At 35.7% G+C, this 19,191-nt stretch overlaps 1 protein-coding gene across 7 annotated transcripts in view; it reads right to left on the bottom strand.

The window, feature by feature from the left end:
- The window catches only part of Erich2 (glutamate rich 2), a 47,617-nt gene that overhangs the window by 8,061 nt on the left and 20,365 nt on the right, over positions 1–19,191 (bottom strand). For 2 of the 7 annotated variants that reach the window (XM_021238601.2, XM_021238602.2), the window contains 4 exons: positions 18,620–18,718; positions 15,799–15,944; positions 9,575–9,747; positions 6,431–6,488 (listed from right to left, as the gene is read on the bottom strand). In XM_021238601.2, coding sequence (XP_021094260.1) covers positions 6,431–6,488; positions 9,575–9,747; positions 15,799–15,944; positions 18,620–18,718 — 476 coding nt within the window. Of the gene's footprint in view, positions 1–6,430; positions 6,489–9,574; positions 9,748–10,494; positions 10,562–15,798; positions 15,945–18,619; positions 18,719–19,191 lie in introns of those variants that run through there. The other 5 variants (XM_021238603.2, XM_021238605.2, XM_021238606.2 and 2 more) reach the window with 3 other exon arrangements.

Here is a 19,191-nt window from a genome sequence, read left to right as displayed (position 1 = left end):
TATTACAATATACAAATATTAGGGGACATGAAAAACCAAATAAGCACTAATGTAATTGTAGTGGGGGACCTCAATACCCCACTGGCACAAATAGACAGATCATCTAGACAAAAAATCAACAATGAAATAATAGAACTGAACCAAGCTTTTGAACAAATGAATTTAATAGATGTCTACAGAGTGTTCCACCCCACAAAATCAAAATATACATTCTTTTCAGCTGCACATGGGTCATTCTCCAAAATAGACCACATACTAGCTCATAGAACATGTTTAAGTAAATGCAAAGTAATTGAAGTTATTCCATGTATATTATCAGACCATAGTGCAATTAAACTGGAGATCAATAGCATTAGAAACCGCAAGAACTGCACAAACACATGGAAATTGAAAAACACTCTCCTGAACAACCAATGGGTCACAGAGGAAATTAAAGAAGAAATTAGACAGTTTCTACAAATAAATGATAATGCCAATACAACAGACAGGAATCTATGAAACACAATGAAAGCTGTTCTATGAGGGAAATTCATAGCAGTGAATGCCCATACTAGGAAAACAGAGTGACCTCAAATAAACAACCTAATGCTGAATCTTAACCTCCTAAAAAAAGAAGAGCAAGACAAACCCAAAGCTCTTACAAGGGAGGAAATTATAAAGATCAGAGCAGAAATAAATGCAATGGAGACTAAGAGAATGATACAAAAAATCAACAAATCAAAGAGTTTGTTTTTTGAAAGATTAAATAAAATTGATAAACCCTTAGCCAACTTTGGAAAGAAAAGGCTCAAAACCATGCAATTAAGAAGGAAAAAGGTGAAGTCACAACAGATCCAGCAGAAATCCAGGGGATCATCAATACCTACTTCAAGAACCTGTACTCTAATAAAATGGAAAGCACAGAAGAAATGGACAGGTTTTTAAATACATATGAATTACCAGAGTTTAATGAAGAAGATATAAAAGTCTAAACACCCCAATTAAAATCAGTGAAATTGAAAACATAATAAAAAATTTACCAACAAAGAAAAGCCCAGGGCCTGATGGCTTCACTGCTGAATTTTACAAGACATTTAGAGAAGAACTACTTCCACTACTCTTTAAACTTTTCAATGCAATTGAAAGGGAAGCAATACTTCCAAATTCATTCCTGGAAGCAAGTGTTACTTTGATTCCAAAACCAGGGAAAGACCCAAACAAAAAAGAGAACTAGAGGCCAATCTCTCTAATGAACATGGATGCAAAAATCCTGAATAAGATACTGGCAAGCAGAATACAGAGGGTCATCAAGAAGATCATAAACCCTGACCAAGTCAGATTTATCCTAGGGATGCAAGGATGGTTCAACATATGTAAGTCAATAAATGTAATACACTGTATTAACAGTCAAGGACAAAAACCATATGATTATCTCAATAGATGCAGAAAAGGCATTTGACAAAATCCAACAACCATTCATGATAAAAACCATGCAGAAAATTGGAATAGATGGTCTTTATCTCAACTTGAAAAAGGCTATCTATGAAAAACCAACAGCCAACATCATACTAAATGGTCAAAACCTGAAAACCTTCATGCTAAAATCAGGAACAAGACAAGGATGTCCAATATCACCACTCTTGTTCAATATAGTTTTGGAAACATTAGCCACAGCAATTAGACAAGAGAAAGAAATAAAAGGAATAAAGATAGGAAGAGAAGAAATTAAACTGATATTATTTGCTGATGATATGATACTGTACATAGAAGACCCAAAAAAACTCTACCAAAAGTTTTCTAGACTTAATTGTGAGATTCACTGGAGTAGCTGGATACAAGGTAAACACTTAAAAATCGATAACCTTCTTGTACACAAATAACAGACTCACAGAGAAATTAGGGAAACAATCCCTTTCACAATAGCACTCCCAAAAATGAAATATCTAGGAATCAATCTAATGAAGGAAGCAAAAGACCTCTACATTGAGAAGTACAGCACTCTAAAAAAAAAGAGATAGAAGAGGATATAAGAGACATCCCTTGTTCTGGGATAGGAAGAACCAATATAGTGAAAATGGCCATACTTCCAAAACTGCTATTCAGATTCAATGCAATCACGATTGAAATCCCAACAGTATATGTCATAGAACTAGAGAAAACAATCCAAAAGTTCATCTGGAACCAGAAGAGACCTAGAATAGCAAAAGCAATTCTAGGCAACAAGGTCATGGCAAGGGTATCACAATTCCCAAGTTGAAACTGTACTACAAAGCCACTGTGACTAAAAAAAAAAAGGCATGGTACTGGCAAAGATCAGTGGAATAGAAGATCAGTGGAATAGATTAGAAGAGGCAGAAATAACTCCAGACATACCCAGCTACCTCACTTTGACAAAGGGGCCAACCATCTTCACTGGAGGAAAGATAGCCTCTTTAATAAATGGTGTTGGAAAAACTGGATTTCAACCTGCCAAAGATTAAGACTAGACCCCTATCTTTCACCAAGCACTAAACTAAAATCAAAGTGGATTAAAGATCTAAATATTAAAACAGAAACACTAAACTTGCTGGAAGATAAGTTAGGTAGAACTCTCAAAGACTTTGGCATAGGAAAGGACTTTATGAACAAATCCTCAATAGCATGGGAACTAGCACAAAGAATCAATAATTGGGATCTCATCTAATTAAAAAGCTTCTGCACTGCAAGAGAAACCACCAACAGAGCTAAGAGACATCCTACAATGTGGGAAAAAATTTTTGCCAGCTGTTCCTCAGACAAAGGTCTACTATCTAGAATATATAAAGAACTCAAAAAAATCAGACTCCCCAAATGTAAAGAACCAATTCAAAAATGGTCATCTGAAATGAACAGACATTTCTCAGGCAGAGAAGTAAAAGCAGCAAATAAACATATGAAAAAATGTTCAGTATCACTGGTCATTCGAGAGATGCAGATGAAAACAATGCTGAGATTTCACCTCACACCAGAAAGAATGGCTGCTATAGTGAAATCAACCAATAACAAATCCTGGTGGGGTTATGGGGAGAAAGGAACCCTTCTTCATTGTTGGTGGAAGAGCAGACTGGTGCAACCACTGTGGAAATCAATATGGAGATACCTCAAACAACTAGGATTGGAAGTTTCATTTGACCCAGCTATTCCTCTACTGGGTATCTTCCCAAAAGAATTAAAAGAATCATACCACAGTGATATATGCACACCCATGTTTATAGCAGCACAGTTTGTAATAGCTAAAGCTTAGAAACAGGCCAATTGCCCATCAACTGGAAACTGGATAAAGAAGATGTGGGTTTTTTTTAATAGAAGGAGTACTATTCAGCTATAAAGAATGAGAAACTAGAAATATTTATAGCTAAGTGGATGCACATTGAGGTGATACTCTTAAGTGAAATAAATAGGACACATATGTGTAAATACCAAATAGTTTCTCTGGTGGGAAAAACTAAAAGAGTAAATAAGAATCAAAATGTATAATTGATATTGTGAAATAGGAAGAAAGTGTCTAAAGGAGTAGGAGAAGTAGGAGGGGTAGGGGAAAGGAAAGAAGGGAATGGAATTAATATGATAAAAGGAAAAACATGGAAACAAAGTATTTGTAAATAGGGAAGGGTGGAAGGGCTGAAGGGAGGGCAGGAGAATGGGGAAAAATATAAGAACCAAGATACATCATGTAAAGGTACAAGATCCCAATGATGAATGTATTGTATACCTAAAATGTACCAATAAACTAAATGGAAAAAAAAAAGAAATGCACAGAACTGGGAGTGAGTAGTGCAGGACCAGTCACCTCCAATGAGCCAGTGGAGGGGGGACAGGTGCGGGAGGGACAGGCTGGGGCTCCTGTCCAATGTCACCGTACAGAGCTGGGCCAGCTGCTTACCTTTCTCTGGTTTGGTTTCCTTATAAAGAAGAGGACTGAATGTTACTTTCTCTGGGAATTCTTTTTGGAAATTCTATGTTTGTGGGCTACCAGAAATAGTCTTCACCAAAATATTTTATTTGATGGCTTAAAGGGTCAAAAATGCTTGGCAGGATTAAGCAGGGCAAAATATTTAGTTCTGATATAAAGTAGGTAAAATGTGTTCAAGAAATATATTTCAAAAATCAGCCAGAGAGTTAAGTACACTACTCATATGCATAGACCCTCACAATACCTGTGCTATATTTCCTTCAAGGACTTCAGCATAGATTTTAGGTCAACACTAGTTATGACTTTTAAGCCAGACTGTCAATAAGATTTACTGGGAGAGCTGTTATTTCTTCTTTTAAAACAACTATAAGGAATATATTAGAGGAAAACATGGGTAGAATATTTGAAAAGATAGTGGCTGTTAATTGAGAGCTGGGATCTTTCCAAGACATTAAATGGACAGTCTGAAATTGGAAAATATAATCTATGACTTTACAAACTCACTGATAGTTTTAACAGAGAAATGTATACAGGAGATAAGTAAATAAAATAGGTCAATAGAAAATACCCAAGTGAATGCATAGAAATATAAAGCAATTTAAAAAGACAGAGCTAAAAAATATATATCCCCCATGGGATGCCATGGGGAAAAACGTTTAATTTATGTGCACTTGGAGGCCCAGGAAGAGCTGGGGAGGGGGGCGGGCAGACAGAAGCAGAAGTGTTATTTGAAAAGGTAATAGCAGACAAGAAATTTTCAAAGCTGATGAAAATACCAACCCACAAATTTAAGAAACCCAGTGGACGTCCCCAATAGTTTAAAGACAAAGAAAATCACAACTATTTTGGGTAAATCAAACTACTTAAAATGAAGAAGAGGAAGAAAGATAAGGCAAGTTGTATTGTATCTTTTCTCTACTCAAAAGCTTCCCTAACGGAGAAAATCCTATGTAGTCTGCACAACCCCTGACCACGACCTGTGTGGCTTCAGCTTCTAGCACACTATTGTGTGTTCCTCGGCTCCAGCCACACTGGCTGCCTGGCTGCACTCTATCAGCACACCTGTTGTATACCCTGCCTGGCACACTTTTCCTCTGCTATACACCAGCCAATTTCCTCTACATCATCAAGTCATTCAGTGAAGACCTGACAACTACTAAATACTGTTTTGCCTTTCCCAGTATCTTCTCTATTCCTGATTCTGTACTTTTTTATTTTATTTGTTTATTTATTTATTTTGGTACTGGGGATCGAACTTAGGTCCTTGTGCTTGCGCAGCAGGTGGCAAAACCACTGAGCCAAATCCCCAGCCCCTTCTGTACTTTTTTAAAAATAAATTTTATTTTATTTTATTGGTACATTTTAGATATACAATATGACATTCATCATTGGAAATTTGCACCTTTACATAATCTCTCTTGGTTCTTATTTTTTCCCCTTCCCCTGCCCTCCCTTCAACCCCTCCATCCCTCCCTATTTACAAAGACTTTGTTTCCACTTTTTCATTTTCTCATATTAATTCCATTCCCTTCTTTCCTTTCCCTACCCCTCCCACTTCCCCTTCCCCTTTGCCCCTTTTCTTCCTACTTCACACTATCTATTATACCCTTTAGTCCTCATTTACACTTTCAGTTTCTCACACTAGAGAAACTATTTAGTATTTAAACATGTGCGTCCTATTTATTTCACTTAAAAGAGTATTGCCTCAATGTGCATCCATTTAGCAATAAATATCTCTAATTTCTTGTTTTTTATGGCTATTATCCATTTTATAAAAACCCCCACATTTTCTTTATCCAGTCTCCAGTTGATGGGCAATTTGGCTGCTTCTAATTTTTAGCTATTACAAACTATGCTGCTATGAACATGGGTGCACATATATCACTGTGGTATGATTCTTTTAATTCTTTGGGGAAGATACCCAGCAGGGGAATAGCTGGGTCAAATGGGACTTCTAGACTTAGTTCTTTGAGGTATCTACATACTGATTTCCACAGTGGTTCCTGTTTCTGTATTTTGATTTTTCTTTGTAGCATCTATCACTTATGACACACCATTTATTTATTAGTTTATTCTGTCTGGCACTTAGACATATATGCGGGATACTGGTGTGCCTGTTGACTGCTATACTTCCCCTGTCGACCACAGTGCCAGGCACATGGGGCTCTCAAGCCTTTGTGGAGTAAACACATACATGTTAAGTTAGACCTGACAGCTGTACCACCCGACTCTTCTTTGGAACTAAAGCATGAATTTACTGAGCTGTTACCACGAGGGTAAGTGTTCTGGCTTATTGTCTAGTGGGGGTAAGTAGTCTGTGCTAATCTACATTGATTTATTTCACTAAAAAGCACTCCAGACATCTAAATTAGTCCTTATATTAATCTACTATTGAGGAGTCACTGAGAGAATAAAAGAGAGTTCACTAGACTTAGGATAATAAAACCACCTCACATAGAGTACAGTATATTTTTAGAAACAAAGCAAGGGTTGGAAAATGTGAAAATATTTTGTACTTACTCATCTGACATAATTTTTTTGCCAGGTGGTAGTCTCGGCCCATTTCAGCTCTGAGGAACTAGAAAACATAGAATATTTCAGAGAGAACTTGAATGTGAATTATAAACTTTCTAGAAAATATTCCATTAATGATTAGTTATGCAGTGTGATTGAAAAATATGCTGGATGTTTAAATTTTTTTAAAATGTACTACAGTAAAAAGCACATTGCCATTAATCCCCATAAAATACTCCCCTCTCCTCGCTTCAAACACACTTACCCCATTGTTCTTGCCACTTTCTGAAGCAGTTTTGGAAGTCTTTTTTCGTGGGTGTCTTTGGATGCACTGTTGTGGCTACCTTGAATCAATTTAAAACATCTACCTTACATGGTCATGGTCATTTTCACTTTGGAGAAGAGCCAAACTCACATAGTGACAGATCCTGTGACTAAGGTGGATGGAGACACACTGTAATGATTTTACGAGCCTGCCTTTCCATTGGATGGCACTTGGCAGCACCATGTACTGTATTTTTTATCACACCTTGTAAAGACATCATGAAAGAGGACTTCCATAACTGCTTCACAAAGTGGCAAGAATGATGGGATAAGTGCGTTTGAAGTGAAGGGAAGTGTTTTGAGGGAGATTAGTGGCAATGTGTCTTGTACTGTCATCCATTTTTGTTATTTAAGTACACACTAGTTTTTGATCAGCCCTTCTATTTTGCTTTAACATTTATACATGTTTTTCCAGAAGTGAGTTTTGAATCAATCAGTCAATCAAGGATATTTCAGGACCTCTGATGGCAAAGCACTTGGGATAGGTCCAACACCCCTGCTTTGCTGTAGTCACGCTCTAAATGTACTGTTGGACAATTTGAGAATGTGTTGGTTGATTTGATTGGCACAGGTAGTGATAACATGGCTATTTCAACATTCCTTTGGCTTACATTCAGGTTTCATCTGTGAACTTAATCCATGATAACATGACAGTATTTAGTTGAAAAAGTAATTGTACATTCAATATTTTTCAGTATTGCATCTATATAGTTTTTTATATCATCCAGTTTTGCTTATACTTTTTATTGTATTTTTCTTGTTAAAAAGCAATATGTATTTTTAATATATGAAATTAAAAGACTAGGGCCGGGGATTTAGCTCAGTGGTTCCGTCACCTGCCTCACAAGCACAAGGACCTGAATTTGATCCCCAGTACCAAAAAAAAAAGACTAAATAAATGCTTTCTGTTCCAAATTAAAAGTACCTATATTTCTACCATCTAGAGATGTTTAACGTCTTAGTGTAATCTTTTTAGTTTTTTCCTGTAAATGAACACATATATTTTTGTTTACAAAAATTAGCATTATTCATTAGTTTTTAAATAAATAAACTACATGTTCTGAGTGCCTTCTTTCTGTGCCATTAAATACTCTTTTATTTGAGGGAAGGGTGCTAGGGATTGAACCAATCCTAAGCATGCTAAGCATGCACACACTCTGTCACTGAGCTTACACCCCAGCCTGGCATTAAATATTCTTTTATAATCTTTACTTAGGCAACAATTTACTGAACTAATCTCATATTATGAGCTATTTAGACTGATTTAAAGAAAACAAAAAGCCCTTTACTTTGATGGTTATTCTTGTTTGTGTTTGGCATTTTCTGAACCCCATGCAGGTACCAGGGTTTTATTCTGCAAAGACAGCAGCATTGACCAATATAAAGATATTTCTCATACATTTCCAGATGTGTGATAAATACCCAGGTACCATTTTAAGTACTTTTCTACCACTTCGCTGTTTGTTCCTTAAGTTGTTTTTTTGTTTGTTTGTTTGGTACTGAGGATCAAACTCGGGACATTGCACTTTCAAGGTAGGTGGCAGAACAACTGAGCTAAATCCTCGGCCCTGTCCCTTAAGTTTTTGAAATCATTTTTCTAATATAAATCCAAGTCATTGGGAGATTTTTGCATAAATCATAATTTCATTTAAAAATCTCACTTATTTAAATATTAACAATGTTATATTAATGCATGCAATAAAATTCTTACATTTAAAAAATTTTGTCTTGTCTAAGCTTGAACATTTTAATTTTCATTCCTATTTGTGGTTTTATTCCATTTTAATCATATCTATTAGTTTACCTATGCATTTTTTCAATTATCTAGCTCTTGATATATTAACTTGGTTTTTACTTTGAATTATTAACTTGTTTCTTCAATTCTTTTTCTTGTTGCATTTATGTTTATTATTTTTACATTTTTCTGGCACTAATACTCCGTGCATTTATACTCACTCTTGTGTCATCATCATCATAATTATCATCATTGAAGCACTTTAAAACTTTAAGCTTTTAAAAATATTTTTAATATTTAGTGTGTGGCTACCATTATTTTCCAAATAGCTTAGTTTTGATTTTTCTTTTTAATTCAAATGTCATGTAGAAGAATATCTTTTCTCTTCAAGTAGTTTTAATTTGTTATTGTATTTTGTTATTGATGGCTAGTTTTGTTGATCATGGTAAGAGAAGTGATCAGTAGAATACAGTGTTTACAGTTTTGAAATCTTGCTTGCCAGTTGAATGTCTATACTCTTCAAGTTTCTAAGATTCTACAGTATTCTTTATCGAAAAATCTTTCTCCATTTTACCTCCTGCTTTCTTTTCTAAGTCATTTAAATCCCCCCTTTCCCAGAGAACTTCACAAACATTTTTCTAACATGCATTTCATTTTATTGTAATTATTTCTCTGTGTGTTGTTTTCAAGGACAAAACAGGTCTCTCTTATTTATCGCTACGTTCCCAGCAACCAGCATGGTACCCAGGATTCCCTAAAGCAGTCCCTGAAGGATTTTATGCCCAAACTTTTCTTACTCCTGCCTGTGCTGCACTGGAATATTGCCTTACACAGAATTTCTTTCATCTCTAACTTGGTAGCAGTAGTAAGAGAGATGAGTAGCCACATAAGCATCTGCATGTGGGCAAGGATCATTTTACTAATTTTTAAATCTTTAATTAATTAACACAGACTAACTTTTAATCAGTCTATCTAGTTATTTACTATGTAGTTATTTCAATATGTTAAAGTTTCTTAAATTAGAATATATACTACCTAGTTATTTCAATATTTTTAAGTTTTTAAAATTAGAATATATCAAAAAAACTCACTTCTGCCATTAACTCTAATGGGGCAGGAATATCCTTTTTAGGGTTACTGTCTTCATCATTGGTATCATCTTCACCATCATCATCCATTGATTTTGACAGTTTATCAGTATCCTGAAGGCAATAGTCATCAATTTTCTCCTGCTTTGCAATGACTGCATCTTTGCCCCCTTCACCTAAAACAGAACATATATAATTTAAGTAATAAACAATGAAAAGCTCAGAAGTCAAATTTGGCCAGATCCTACTAGCATCCATGCATCTAACATATATAAATAAAAAAATCATTGTAACGATCAGCATCATTCCCCTGAGCACTACATATATTAACTCACTTAATTCTCCCAGTATCTTCAGTGAGATTGTACTGTTTTTATTTCTATTTATGATGAAGAAATTAGAGTACGGAGAGGTACATGCTCAACTTCATGCAGCTAGTTAAGTGGTAGATTCTAGGAGTTAGACTGGCTCCAGAGTATAATTTTTAAATACAGATTAAAATAAATGTGAAACTATAAAGTAATTTTTAAAAACGTTTACTATGTGTCTCCTAAAATCATCTCCTTAGGAAACACTTGTGAGATTGCTGACTTTTTTTGTCTTTATGGAGTCTTTCATAGTTTCAGACTAAACTTGTGATACACGCATCTCTTTCTTGTAAGAGTTTGAGCACTTGGGAAGTATGGGAGATGCCCTCTTTTGTGGGAGGATGTGGGAGGATGGCCATGAGCTATTCTAAATAATGTAAAGGCACAAATGTTAAAAGAAAATAAGAAAATCCAGGAAAGCTCCAAAGAAGACGAGGTTAGGAAAACACACACACAAATAAGACTTCTGACTCTAAGGCATAAGTGGTACCCTGGAAAAGGACATGAAGCCCTTCCAAGGGTGTGACAGCTGAGTTATTCAAATCATCCATCTACCTGCTTCTGTCTCATTTACAATCTCCATTGCTTACAACCACTTCCACCCAGTCTGTGCCTAACTCACCACACTGATGTCATCAGGGGAGGTCACAATAAGGAATTAAAGAACCTGTGATGTCACAGGAACTGTCACATTCAATTCATAAATACTTGGCATCACAGAGAAGTTTCCTGATTCCTAAATCTAAACTAGTCCTTTCCCCTGACACCATTTAATTGTAGCACCTATGACAATTTGGAATTATCTTTCCTGTTTGTGTGCTTTTGTTATTAAGATTTATTATAAACAGCCACATAAAAGTTGCACATATTTATGGAGCACCATGTGATGCTGATACCTGTATACATTGTAGAATGTTTAAATAAGGTTACACATTTATCTTTTTTTTTTTCAGTGCCGTTCTTTTAATTTTATTTTCCCCCTCTACACAGCTATGCCACAAATCATTTCTTTTTTCTTTTATTCCTACCCAAGGCCTTGCTCATGTTAGGCAAGCACTCTGCCACTGACATACACCCCAGCCCCAAATCATTTCTTTTTTTTTTTTTAAAGTGGTTTGCAAATAGGTTTATTTAAAATCCAGAGCTTTACTATGTTTGCTGTCTTTATTCCAAGTATCTATTGAATAATGACTATAAAGTTCTGGATTAGAAGAAAATGACAAAGTAAAATAATGAGTAGCTAGGACAAAATTTATGGAAATACCGAGGACTTGGAAGTCTCTGGAAGGCCAAAGTAAAAAAAAATTTTTTTCCCCATTAAGTTTATTGGTACATTTTTGGTATAAAATACAGTTACATTCATCTTTGGGATCTTGTACCTTTACATGAGTATCTTGGTTCTTATTTTTTTCCCCTTCCCTTGCCCACCCTTCCCTATTTGCAAAGACCTTGTTTCCATTTTTTTTCCTCTTCTCATATTTTTCCCTTTCCCTTTTTTCCCTTCCCCTACCCCTCCCAATTCCCCTGCTCTTTTAGACCTTTTCTTCCTATTACACAATATCAGTTATACATTTTTAAAATTACAATATTAAGATCTAGGAGACATTACCACAGATTTTACAGAATTTAAAAGGATATAGAAAGCGTATTAGAAAAAATCTTTTCTGAAATAAATTTGACAACTTCTAAGAAGTACCTTGGAAGACAAATTAATGAAACTAACTCTGGAGGAAATATAAAATTTGAGTAACACCTATTAAAGAAAGTATATTCCTAGCTTGAAAACCTACCTATATGACAACAGCAGGCTCATAAACATTTTAACTGATAAATTATATCAAACAATTAAAGCAGAAAAAAGAAGGAACACTTCTCCCCTCATTTTAGGAACTCAACATTGTGCTAATCCTAAAACTGGATAAAGATAATAGAAGAAAAGAGTATGAACATAGATAGAAATTTGTTTAACAAAACAAGCTATTGGAAGTCAGATCTGGCAGGATGTAGAAAGTGGTTTTGTTATAGGGATGGCAGTGTTGGTTCAGCACTGGAAGATCCATCCCAAAAGTCATCATTTTAACAGAGGAAAGGAGAAAGCCATATGATCCTGTCACTAGCTGGAGAAAAAGCACTGGACTAAATTCCACAGCTGTTCATGGCAAAAGCTATCAGGAGACTAGAAGTAGAACAGAAACTTCTCAACAGATTAAAGACATGTACTCCACACCTCCAGTGAGAATGCCTTATATAAATGGAGAAGATACAATGCCCTCTCCTTAAGGTGGGGAACAAAGGCAGATATGCCCACTCTTTATCTGTCCATTAAACTTTGAAACCCAGTCCCCACCAAAATACTCTGGCAATAAAATGACACAACTAGGATAGGATTGGCATGGTAGAAGCAAAATCTTTATATGTAGTTGAAATGATCATCTACAGAGAAAATACTAAGAAATCTCTAGGAGCCCCTAGAACCCGTACTTGAATTTAGCAGGATTAGAAAACACAAAGTATATATAAAAATTCAGGTCTGTGTATACTTGCTATAAATGAAGAATTGGATATTGAAATTTAAAAGTTATGTAGGAGTACAAAGGACCTAGAAAAGCCAAAAACAAAAACAAAAACAAAAACAGTGTTGTAAGATGTTCAGTACCTAATTTTAAAACCTCCTCTAAAGCTACAGTAATCAAGGCAGCGTTGGTGTAAGGAAAGACATACAGATCATTTGAATAAAACAGAGAATCTAGAAATAGAACCACACATATATGGTTCACTGAGTTTTGAAAGATTATTTAACATTAGCATTTTATAGAATATAAACTCAATTCAAGAGCTGAGGAAGAGATAATGTTTTCAGCAAATGGTACTAGAACACCTGGTATCCGTATATAAAAAATTAACCTCAACCTTTTTTTTCCATACACAAAAATAACTTGAAGGGATCTATGAACCTAAATAAGAAAGCCTAAAAGTATAAAAGTTTAAGAAGAAATTATAAGGGAAAATATTTGTGAATTCAAGGTAGGCAAGAACTACCTAGGATACAAAAAACACGATGTATAAAAGAAAAAAATTGACAAATGGGATTCCATCAAAATTTAGAACTTCAAATGACATCATTAAAATGAAAAGTAGTCCTTAAACAGACCATATTTACAATACATATAATCTACGACCAGAATATATAAAGATTTCTTAGAGCTCATTAATAGACAACCCATTAAAATGTAGACGTAATATGATAAATAGCCAGTATAGCACAAAGAATGGTGTGCAACTCTAGATTCAGAAAAATACTAATCAGTACAATAATAAGATTGAATTATATACTTATTTGGGAGATGAAGTTAAAAGTTTTAAAAGCCTTGCCATGACTTTTTCTTTCTGTTGGATTTTCCCCCTTTGCGTTTAATTTGTCATGCCCAATGGATTCATTCTGCTGGGTTTCCTGGGGTTGTGTTCCTCATTGTCTTTTCCTAGAGTATTGTCTAAAATTTTTTGGAGTGCTGGTTTGGTATTCATGAAGTTCCTGAGGTGCTCTTTGTCATGAAAGTATCTTATTTCTCCATCAATTTTGAAAGATAGTTTTGCAGGGTACATCAATCTGGGTTGGAGGCTGTTTTCCTTTAGGGCTTGAAATACATCACTCCAAGCTCTTCTTGCCTTGAGGGTTTGCATTGAGAAGTCTGCTGTGATTCTGATGGGCTTTCCTTTGTATGTGATTTGTTCCTTTTCTCTCACTGCTTGTAGAATTCTGTTCTTCTGTTGGATTTCTGGAATCCTAACTATTATATGCCTATGTGTAGATTTTTTTTGATCAAGGCTAGCTGGAGTCCTATATGCCTCACTTATCTATATGTCAAGTTCTTTTCCCCTCCTTGGGAAGTTTTCTGCCATCACTTTTGGGAACAGTTTTTTCATGTCATCTGCACTCTCTCCTCTTTCTTCATTGACTCCAATCAGTCTTATGTTATTCTTCTTTGCATCGTCTAGCAGCTCCTGGATTGATTTCTCGTGTTCCCTTACAATTTTAAAGCAACTTTTCTTTTCCTCCTCACTAATTGCAGTCCTTTCTTCTATATGTGAAATTCTATCTTCACATTGATTCATTCTGCTGCGCAGACTTTCGATGGAGTTTTTAATCTCTTGGAAATTTGTTTGTATCTGTTTTATGGATTCCATTTGTTTCATATGCTGGGATTCCATCATGTTCCTCAGATCCTCCATTTTTTTAATCTGTGTCCTCTCTAGATTTATTAATCATGTCTTGCACAATGAGCAAAATCTTTGCTGTTATCTGAGCAATTATTTCTGATTTCATTTTTCCCAGATCCTCTTTCGTTGCCAGTTTAGAGAGTCCAGGTGGTTGAGTATCAGATTGTTCCCTCTTGTTGCCCTTTGGGGTTGCTGTAGGTGTCCAGAGGTCTGTTTTTGAGACTTGTTTATGTGTCTTTTCATTTCCATGGGAGGGGATGCTTCTGGTACCCACGCGGCTCACCTTCTCTGCCCTAGGAGTTTGGGATGGCAGCGGGGGAGCTTCTTTCTGGGTTCTGGGTCCGGCTCAGCTTCTCTTCCCTAGGAGCTTGGGATGGTGGTGGGGGAGCTTCCTTCCGGGTGCTGGGACTGGCTCACCTTCTCTGCTCTAGGAGCCTGGGGTGGCAGAGGGGGAGCTTTCTTCCGGGTGCTGGGACTGTCTGAGCTTCTCTGCCCTAGGAGCCTGGGATGGAGGTGGGGAGCTTCCTTCTGGGTACTGGGACTGGCTCACCTTCTCTGCCCTTGGAGCCTGGGATGGAGGCAGGGAGCTTCCTTCCAGGTGCTGTGACCAGCTGAGCCTCTGTACCTTTTTTGTTGAAAAGGGCTGTTGTCATCCATCAAGTTGCAGAGTCACTGAGAGCAGAGCACGTCGGCCTGACTGGGTCTCAGAGGAGGAGGAGGAGAAAGAGGAAAGGGAGGAGGGCTAAAATACTAGGTGACTGCTGAAGAAACAACAGCAGTCACAGAGATTTCCAGTGCAGAATCCATTTATCATTTCTTTTATGTTGAAATCATTCAGACTCCTTCTAGATGTATGAAATATTACTACATTTTACTTGCTGTAGCAGGATATATACTGAAATATTAGTACATTACCATTATTTGTAATCATTCTATAGTACACTAACACCCCAGAACTTCTTACACTACTATCTATAACTTAGTACCCATTGATCAACCTTTCCCCAGCCCTTCTTCTTCCCTACTCTCCCCCTAACCTCTGGTAACCATTGTTCTATTCTCAACTTCTATAGGATCAACTTTTCTATATTCCACTTATTAGTGAGATTCTGCTGTATTTATCTTTCTGTGCTTGGCTTATTTGACTTAATATAAAGATCTCCAGTTCTGTCCAGGTTGTTGCAAATGATAACATTTCATTCACTTATTATGGCCACTGTACCCCATTTTGTTGATCCACTCATCAGTTGATGGGCAATTAGGTTATTTCTTTTTAATAGTTGACTATCTCCCACCAGAATATGAACTTTGTCTGTTTTGCTAATTGTTGTATTCACAACTTCTAATTTAGTGCTTGGACTCTGGCTTTCAACCATTGTTAAGTAACTAGAACATGTGAATGCTTTCATAGGTATTTTTAATCCATTCTAGGATTATCATCTTATATAATTATCATCTTAGATAATATATACCCATAGACTCCATTTCTGGCTGCATATCAGAATTGGTCAGTTAGCTGAGTTTGAAAAAATTTGATTCCCATGACCTGTCTCAGACCTACAGTAATCTCAACTCCCAGAGGTCATGGAAAGAGGGTTTAATTAGAAGTCACAATTAATTCAGTAAGACAAATGCTATTACCTGTACTTTCTTTCAAGAAGTAAGATGACCGTAGGTCAGATTGTAGATTTAAGATATCTTTCTTTTTGATACTCTTTGAAGATACTCTCTTTTCAGTATTTTTTAAAGAGACTTTATTTTCAATCTTCTTTGAAGAGACTTCCTTCCTAAATGTTAAAGCAAATAGTGAAAAAAAATGTTTCCTAGGTTATAATTCTGGCTAATGGTACACATGGGTTCATGAACACATACTATGTTTAATATAATATAGTACTAGTAAACCTATGTAGCCAAAATATAGTATCTTTGTAGAAAGGCATTATAAATAATTTTTATTGATGATTATTATTCTATTTCTACCTGGCATTTGTTATTGTGTAAAAATTCCTAGAATCTTTTCAGATTTCCTTAACATAAAACATACAGAAATCAGTTATATAAATGCCTTTGATACATCACTGTGGCACAATGACACTAAAACTATTTAAGGAATTCGTCTTGAGTTGTTTTTTTTTAAATTTATAAATAGATTCCTGCCATTGCTAAGTTTTACACTTATAGAAAGCTCAACACTAATATTAACCTTTGGTCATAACGTAAAATAGCCTTTTCATTAGACAACTAAACTAAATATAGACTAACTTCCTCTTTTAGTTTTTATGGCTAAAGCTAACTAACACATTGAGACAAGGGATTCTTATATAGTGCAATCTGTCCTTAGAGGCAGACACCTATATTTGTGAAAACATAACCCCAGGTTTCTTTTTTGAGGTCTTAAGAATCCTTTTTTTTTTCTTTTGGTACCAGGGATTGAACTTGGGGCCTTACACTTGCAAGGTAGGTAGCGGAACCACTGAGCTAAATCCCCAGCCATTAAGAATCTTTTAATGTCTCCTTTGCAAAGTTGTGAAAACATTTAACTTGTCATTTGCATGCAAAGATATAAAAAATGTAAAGTATTATTTTTTCTCCAAAATTATGGCTGTTCTATTTTGCCCTGTTGATATGAGTGAGAATCAAGAACATTAGTAGTGAGGTTACTGGTCTTGGTTTCTGTTCTGATACAGCAAATAAATTGACCCCCTTGTCATGTTCCTTACTATGGGAGGAAATGGAACTTTTTTTTTGGTACTGGGGATCAAACTTGGGTCCTTCTGCTTGCGCAGCAGGTGGCGAAACCACTGAGCTAAATCCCCGGCCGGAAATGGAACTTTTACTTGGTGAAATGGAACTTACTTCTTTGGTATTCACAACTAAATCAAAAGCCATTGTTTATACTGCCTCTGTTCCTTTGATTTTTCTAATTGTGTGATAAAGCATCCAAGAAGTAACTCTATAGGTAAGAAGTTAAGAACTCGCTGCAATATTTAATTTCTGTGATAGTGAGATTCCTGGCATGCCATAGACCACTATACAAGTGATTACTAGAAGTTTTTTTTTTTTTTTTTTGGTACCGGGGATTGAACTGGGAACCTTGTGCTTGTAAGGCAGGCGGCGGAACCACTGAGCTAAATCCCTGGCCCCAATTACTAGAATTTATAAGTTCTAAGATCTAAACTAAATAAAAAGAATTTTGATGCCTTTTTTCTTTCTTAAATTACAATGTTTCCTTGAATCTAACGTACCATATATTTATTATAGGATTTATTATTATTTTATGTTCCACCAAGAAAGAAAAATATCCCCACTATGTGTAAGATGACATTAATTTTAAGAGGTGTTAAATATGAAAAAATGTATATCTAAGAATCTATGAAATATAGTACTAAAGTAAGGGAATTTACCTAATAAGATGGTTATGTGGAGTTTCAACTGGGTTGGCTTTGGGATCTGCTCTGGGAATTGGTGGAGTGTACTTCTGGGTGTGTCTGGGTGAGGTCAAGGAGGCTTGGCCTTAGGATCTCTATCTGGTCCCTTGCCTGCCCCTTCTGCACTGGCCTCCTACCCTTTTCTGCATCTCAGCTGCCATGAACTAAACAGCTTTGCTCTCCAACTCCCTTCAGCCATAGACACTGTTTTGGAGCCAGCTGATCATGAACGGAACCGTGAGCTTCTTATACCTGTCCTCCTTTAAGTTGTAGGTGTTGGATATTCTGTCTCAGCAGCAAAAAAAGCTAATACACCCAGTATAGTTCTGGGTGTTTGAGTAATCGGAAATGCCTTTAATAATCTTAATAAAACACTCATGGAGGTGATCAACATACTCAATGCCCTGAATATAAATGGAATGTTACTACTTGGAAGTGATGATCATGCCAAATAAACACACACAATCTACATGAGAACTGATCAAATCATGATTTTAATGGTAAATTATAAATTTCCTTTTTGCTCACTCCCTGCAATCTTTCTCATACACAGTTTCAAAGAATAAGATTTTAGTCTCTTCAGCTAAAATTAAACTAAACTAAAACTGAACTTAGTCAACTTAAACTATTGACTTTCATTTGAGAAATTAATAATGTGTGTGACAATCAGGTCTCTAATCATTTAAAACAGATTATTACTATATTCTAAAAGATCAATTTTCATTAACTTAAATATGGTTACAACCAGGGAAAGATTCAAATTTATATTTCATATAATGTTATTCTTGGAAACAAAAGGTATTTAATTTAGTACTTATTAAAGCTAGAGTTAGTCAAGTTAGATATCCCACTGGAATATATTTATGTTGGAAGGTAGATATTTTGTTTTTCCTCAGTACATAAAGAACATTGGGGATTTTAGAAATGTCCCCAAATTTCCATTATTTTTTCAGAAGGTTTATATTTTAAACATTGTCATAAATTGATTTATACTGCTTAACTATGGGCTCCAAAACAAAATTAATAAAACTTACTTTTCTGAGAATGTCTTAGCTACACTTAGAGAGACTTGTTTTGTTGGTGAAGAATAAAGTTTGCTTGCAAATCTTGGTCTGTGTCCAAAGAGACATTTACTTAAAAGTACACAAGTGAGAATAAAAAATAACTTATCATTCACTTTAGAAGAGATGGCAGAACATGTGCTTATATAACAAAAAAAGTACAGATACAATTTTTTCAAGCTTAGTCAGAGTTGGGTGCTGTGATTTGCTTTACTTATTTTCTCTGTGGCTGGGTCTGGAGTAAAGAATCAGAAGATTAAGGCAAAGAAAGACAGAAAACTTCTATTTCCCTTCATGCAAGTAAAGAGGACCTTTTGACAAATCCTACTTGCTAGTCAAACAATGGAGCCAGCACTGGGGTGCAAAATGGAAACTACACTGACAAAATGCATCAGTTTTGCAGATCAGTTACTTTCTTCTCCAAGCACCTTACATCCCCCCCAAGATCTTGCTAAATTGCCCAGGTGGGCCATGAATTTGCTATCCTCCTACCTCAGCCTCCTTCAGTGCTAGGATTTCAGGAGTGCACCATCAAGCCCTACTGA

The sequence above is a fragment of the Heterocephalus glaber genome, unplaced genomic scaffold, assembly GCF_053883595.1.
Source record: "Heterocephalus glaber isolate CG9 unplaced genomic scaffold, H.glaber_assembly_v1.0 deba00000347, whole genome shotgun sequence".
NCBI lineage: Eukaryota > Metazoa > Chordata > Mammalia > Rodentia > Bathyergidae > Heterocephalus > Heterocephalus glaber.
This window is presented reverse-complemented; position numbering and strand designations above follow the sequence as displayed.